At 28.6% G+C, this 5603-nt stretch overlaps 2 protein-coding genes and 1 long non-coding RNA gene across 4 annotated transcripts; 2 read left to right on the top strand and 1 right to left on the bottom strand.

The window, feature by feature from the left end:
• The first annotated feature begins 647 nt into the window (after positions 1–647).
• On the top strand, positions 648–1325 carry LOC123290545. Its single transcript, XR_006534879.1, has 3 exons — positions 648–771; positions 923–1042; positions 1127–1325. It is a non-coding gene; the product is annotated as an uncharacterized LOC123290545 (long non-coding RNA).
• Positions 1326–2510: 1185 nt separating this feature from the next.
• Positions 2511–3129, bottom strand: LOC123305820 (ER membrane protein complex subunit 5). Its single transcript, XM_044887652.1, has 3 exons — positions 2930–3129; positions 2818–2870; positions 2511–2752 (listed from the first exon to the last, which is right to left on the bottom strand). The coding sequence occupies exons 1-3, from the start codon at positions 3009–3011 to the stop codon at positions 2534–2536; spliced, it is 354 nt and encodes a 117-aa protein (XP_044743587.1). The 5' UTR covers positions 3012–3129; the 3' UTR covers positions 2511–2533.
• Positions 3130–3395: 266 nt separating this feature from the next.
• On the top strand, positions 3396–5390 carry LOC123299370 (40S ribosomal protein S18). 2 transcript variants are annotated; one of them, XM_044881751.1, is made up of 3 exons: positions 3396–3481; positions 3731–4018; positions 5099–5390. In XM_044881751.1, the coding sequence occupies exons 1-3, from the start codon at positions 3479–3481 to the stop codon at positions 5264–5266; spliced, it is 459 nt and encodes a 152-aa protein (XP_044737686.1). In that variant the 5' UTR covers positions 3396–3478; the 3' UTR covers positions 5267–5390. The 2 variants fall into 2 exon arrangements, with proteins under 2 accessions (XP_044737686.1, XP_044737692.1); XM_044881757.1 differs by having other exon boundaries at positions 3462–3553.
• The last annotated feature ends 213 nt before the right edge of the window (positions 5391–5603 follow it).

The following is a 5603-nucleotide window of genomic DNA, read 5'->3' as shown; positions in this document are numbered from 1 at the left end:
TTAAGGCTCAGCAGACGGTTACCATGACCATCAGTAAATCATCTCTCTAACTATTTTTAAACAAGGTAAATCACCCAATGGCCCTCATCGAGATCCGCAAATTAAGCAAAAGGATAATTATTCGTCGCTAATATGAAAACATGAAAAAATTGTTACATCATTCCACAGCTTAATCGATAGTGTTAGCCCTAGTTGAAGGTCCTTTATTTTTTGGAATACAGTTGGTGTATATAAAAATGAATTTAATAAAAATCTAAATACTTTACTTATTGAATATTTTTAGTTTCTTCTGAGTCGTTAATTGTCGGTAAGTATTATCCATTCGAATAAAATTACGATCTAAATATACATTAACATTCTTAGCACCACCTGTGACATCAATGTACAATTGTTCGCCACTGTCATAACTTAAAATTAATTTGTCTTTTTTCTTCCCAGCAGTTTCTGATTTATATTCAAGCTTTAATTGTAATATTTCTGATGGTACCAATATGCCTTCATCGGGTGTTACATAAAATGGTGGATTCAAATTTAATTTAAACACAGCTTCAACTTTACCTATATTTCTCACTGCTATAATTTTTTCAGAAGGGATATTTACAGCACCAATTGGTATTGAAATACAATCAGGTATATCAAGTAATGGTCTAGATCCAATAGCTGCAAAACGAACATATTAAAAGGTACAAATTTGATTAAGCAAATTCTGAAAGGCGATAGAATAAGTCCAGAATGATTCAAAAAATAGTTTGGGCAAATTTCCAAAATCTGGTAAGTAGATACACGTTAGGTACTCATAGTAAAATCTTACCTATTATTGGAATTTCAAAAGTTCCGCCTTCCGTAAGAAAATTAATTTTATGTGTATAGTCAATATCGTCGACAGGGAAAAATTTAACATTATACTGAACACTCATTCCAGGAGCAACACGACTAGATCTATCTTCGTTACCATTTTCAAGGACCACATCGAAAAAAGGTGTTTTCTCAAAACATAATCGCAGTGGTCTTACTACATGGGACACATTTCGAACTGACAAAGGTATTGTATATACTGAACTAGGGGTGAATGTTTGGAAAATGATAATCGGTGGTGATAATTTAAATGATTGTATATTTAATTCAGATGGAGGCGGTTTCGAACGCAATGTTAATAACTTTTCATATCTTTCATTGGCTGACAATTCCATTTCTTTGCGAAATACGGAAGGTTTAATCTATAAAAAGAACAAGTAACAACGTGTTAATTAACATTATAATGACTTTCAAAAACGGCAATTTTTTGTGGGAAGTTGGCGGATCGGCGTGATTTTGGCCTAAGCATAGTGAGTAACTCAAGTTCAGAATTTATATCCTTAGAAACTATGCTTTCCAAAAATTAAGAAAACAGCTTCAATAAGGTCAATTGTTAAAGAAAAATTTCTATTTTTAACGGAAATAAACAAAGAAAGTGGATTAAAATCTTCGGGTGGGGATTTACTAGGTCGTTGAACATGATTTTGATATGGAAATTGAGAAATTCAAAATGCGGGATCCAATATGGTCGATTGTTAAAGGGAAATTGGTTATTAGCAGAGAGTAAACAAGAAAAGTGGAATATAATCTTCGCCTGAGCTTTTTTCCAGTTCCCTGATCACAATTGTAATATGCAAATCGGGAAGCTGAAAATGGCGGTTTCAATATGAACGCGAGAGGATGCATCAAATAATATTTGCATTAGTATTACATATTGTATAATATTATTCCATTTACTTTAGATTTCATTCTTATATATATATCTTTGATAATTATATGTAATTGTAAAAAGTACCTGATATCCATCAGGGCCTCGTGCATTTTCAAATAAATATGGAATAACATTAACCGTTCTATTCTTCCCATCAAATTTATTATGATTCCTAGAACAAGCCATAACTTCGTATAAAATAACGTTTATAAAATAAAATAGAAATTATAAGAAATTCCTTGTCACTCATAGACATTTCAGTAATATATACTGAAAAATTCAATTGTTTTTTGTTTATTATACCATGCATATATGTAATATGCAAGGTATACTAAGTTTAGTCCCAAGTTTGTAACGCTTAAAAATATTAATGCTACCAACAAAATTTTGGTATAGGTGTTTATAAAATCACCTAATTCGTCCATCCGTCTGTGGGTACGATAACTCAAAAACGAAAAAAGATATCAAGCTGAAATTTTTACAGCGTATTCAGGACGTAAAAAGTAAGGTCGAGTTCGTAAATGAGCAACATAGGCCAATTGGGTCTTGACCTATGGATCAGTAGGACCCATCTTGTAAACCGTTAGAGATAGAACACTGTTTACCCGTGAGAGCGCAAATTAAGCGTAAATTGTATAGTATGTATTATATAAATTTTATATGTGTGTGCAATGTAATAGAGTAATCAACACTATTTATGCATGGTATTTCAACAATTAACTCAGTCAATTGTTTGTTTTCACTTATAAATAATTATATTTTGGGTACAAACAAAAACATTACAAACTTTCTATAAATATAATAAAATTATTCTAATTCTTCAAGTGAAGCTTTTTGTGAAGGTATAAAATTTGGTGAAAGCACTTTTCCTCGATGATTGAATGTATAAAATGATGATATATTTCTAAACGTTTCCCATGATTTGTTTTCTAATTCAACAGTTGCTCGAATTTCTTTGAAATCACCAGCTATAAACATTACACCATACATGACCACAAATAAACTGACAATTCCTTGTATTACAATCTGAAAACATTTTAATGTAATTCATTATTTTAAGAATTTTAATACACAATTTTTGGAATACTTACATCTGCGGGTAAGGCATAGAATTCTTGCTCTGTAATACGAAGATAACTGCGATCTAAAAAAATTAAAATATTTCGTTTAGATTTATTTTATATGATAAAAGAATTAACTTACGTTGAGCAGCAGAATAAGCTGCATGAAATAACGATGAAAATCCAATTACTAAAACCAATTTATGAAAAGTTGTTGCTGCCATTTTTTACTTATATGTATGACCAGTGACAAATTTTTCTTATAGGTTATGATTTTCTTGTTTTTTCTTTATCTTTAGAATAAGCTTTAAATATGATTTATCAATTTATCATATTTTTCAATAACTACAGGCCATTAAATTATTAATCATATAAATTTTAAATAACAGTTCTCAAATTTCTTTTATGCCAAAAAAATTTTGATTTATCGAGAATAACTCAATAATAAGTTATATTTATAATTATTAATCAAAAGTAAAACATTTAAAATTATCACGTTAAATATTTAAAATTCTTGATTATTTTTACTTTATCAAAATTAGTGATTATAAATAATAAAATAAATAAATAGGTACAAAATAATTTCAAAATTCGCGCTGTTTTTATACAATTCAACTTCGTTCCACATCGATGATAATCGCTCATTGACGATTCTTTTCACGAGAGAGTGGAGACACGAAAGACAAGCAAAATGGTTAGTATAAATTTTATTTAATTTTAATCTAATGTATCTATAAAAATCAGTTCTTGAATTTTTTTCAAAATGGTAAAATACATTTCTTTAAATTATGTTACTTTAATATCATACTATATTTTTCCATATTTAATGAAATTAAAAGTAGTGAATAAAATTTTGTGGTTAAATTTCTAATGGTCGTTTTTAACATGTGTACGAAAACAAAAATTTTAATATTAATTTTTTCAACCCTATTTTTTATTTCAGTCGCTCGTAATACCAGAGAAATTTCAACACATCCTTCGTATCATGGGTACGAATATTGATGGTAAACGTAAAGTTATGTTTGCCATGACTGCCATTAAAGGGGTTGGAAGACGGTATGCTAATATTGTATTGAAAAAGGCCGATGTCAACTTAGATAAACGTGCTGGAGAATGTTCAGAAGAAGAAGTAGAAAAAATTATTACAATTATGTCAAATCCAAGACAGTACAAAATTCCAGATTGGTTCCTTAACAGACAAAAAGATATTGTTGACGGAAAATACAGCCAGGTAAACTTAAATGTTTTTCATGTTTTCGTTGTTAATTATTGTGCACTAATAAAACGGTTTTTCTTATAATTAATATATTAAAAACTGGTAGCTGGTGCAAGATTATTAGGATTAATTCGATAAGTCTTGATACTTTCGATAATAAATTGTTTATAACTTGCATAAAAACATGGATCTATGCGTTAAGAGTTATTTGGACATTTATTGATTACAGTATTAAGACAAACGTTTTCATTCGACATTTTTTTTAACTTGAAGCTTTTTCGCGATCATTAATTTTTAAACAATAAAAAATATAATATTGTTAGAAGACTTGAATTTTTTTACCTATTGGAAGCGTTTTAGGCTATTTTACTTATGAACGAAGATAGAACAGCATTTTTAGCCTTATTTTAAATATCACCCAATTTAACCTTATTTTTAAATTTGTAATTTGCATTAACTTATATTTTTCACAACAAATTGTCCATGGCTAAAAATTAATAATAGGGTATTCCACTATTTTTGAAAAAGTACTTCCAAATGTTGATATTGCTAATAAAAAGCCACAAAAAATTTATTTCTAAATTTTAAACCTTTTTTAAACTGTCAAAAACGCGGGCATCCAATTTGATGGCGTAATATGGGTATCACTATACGAAATAACACAAATAAGTTTGACAGATATATTCATAGACATCTGATTATAATATAAATACTTATCTATGTATATATTATACCCAGCTGTCTACACTGAACTAACTGATGGTCTATGACTCATACCGCTATGACATCACAGCAGGACTTGCCCGCGTTTTAGGTCACGTGATATACAGTTTAAAAATTACGATTTTTAATTTTAATATTTTAAAAGAAAAATGTGTTTTTATGACTCGAAATCAGAATATTTAACTATATTTTTATATAAATTTTAACTTTTTTCAAATTTCATGATTTATTTTTGACATTATATCCATATTTATATTTCAGCCCTATTTAAGACCCTAAGTCATGAAATTTTTTCATTTTTTAAATGGCAACCTTGTCATCCCTGAATGAACTTATTATATGTTATTTATAAAAGATTTATTCTATTTTCAGCTTACATCTTCATACTTAGACTCAAAACTTCGTGATGATTTAGAACGTATGAAGAAAATCCGTGCCCATCGTGGTATGCGTCACTACTGGGGTCTCAGAGTACGTGGTCAACACACCAAAACAACTGGCCGAAGAGGAAGAACTGTGGGTGTATCCAAAAAGAAATAAACTTTTTATTCCATTGTTATACATTTCAAATGTATATTACCATCTTTGTGTTACAACCATCTTTTTTTAAGCCATTGTAATTTGGTAAAAATTTATTTAATAAATAAAATTTATTTCTAAGAAATGTACATTGTTTTTTTTAATAAGATTTATTCTCTTATATTCAGTCTCTGCTATTTCTCTTAAGAACTATCTCTCTTACTGATTACACTGGTCAACAAAATTTTTATAACATGTATATATGAAATATACATAGTATATTAAGTTTAGTCCAAAGTTTATAAAGCTTAAAAATAATGATGCTACGAAAAAAATTTTGTCATAGGTGTTCATAAAA

Source organism: Chrysoperla carnea, chromosome 1 (assembly GCF_905475395.1).
Source record: "Chrysoperla carnea chromosome 1, inChrCarn1.1, whole genome shotgun sequence".
NCBI lineage: Eukaryota > Metazoa > Arthropoda > Insecta > Neuroptera > Chrysopidae > Chrysoperla > Chrysoperla carnea.
This window is presented reverse-complemented; position numbering and strand designations above follow the sequence as displayed.

Bases quoted from the DNA above. Each gene is read 5' to 3' on its own strand.
- LOC123305820 (XM_044887652.1), bottom strand. From the start codon at position 3,011: ATGGCAGCAACAACTTTTCATAAATTGGTTTTAGTAATTGGATTTTCA. The intron at 2,871-2,929 runs GTAAGTTAATTC...TAATTTTTTTAG, and splicing joins AGCTTATTCTGCTGCTCAAC to ATCGCAGTTATCTTCGTATT. The intron at 2,753-2,817 runs GTAAGTATTCCA...AAATGTTTTCAG, and splicing joins TCTATGCCTTACCCGCAGAT to ATTGTAATACAAGGAATTGT.
- LOC123299370 (XM_044881751.1), top strand. The intron at 4,019-5,098 runs GTAAACTTAAAT...TTCTATTTTCAG, and splicing joins TTGACGGAAAATACAGCCAG to CTTACATCTTCATACTTAGA.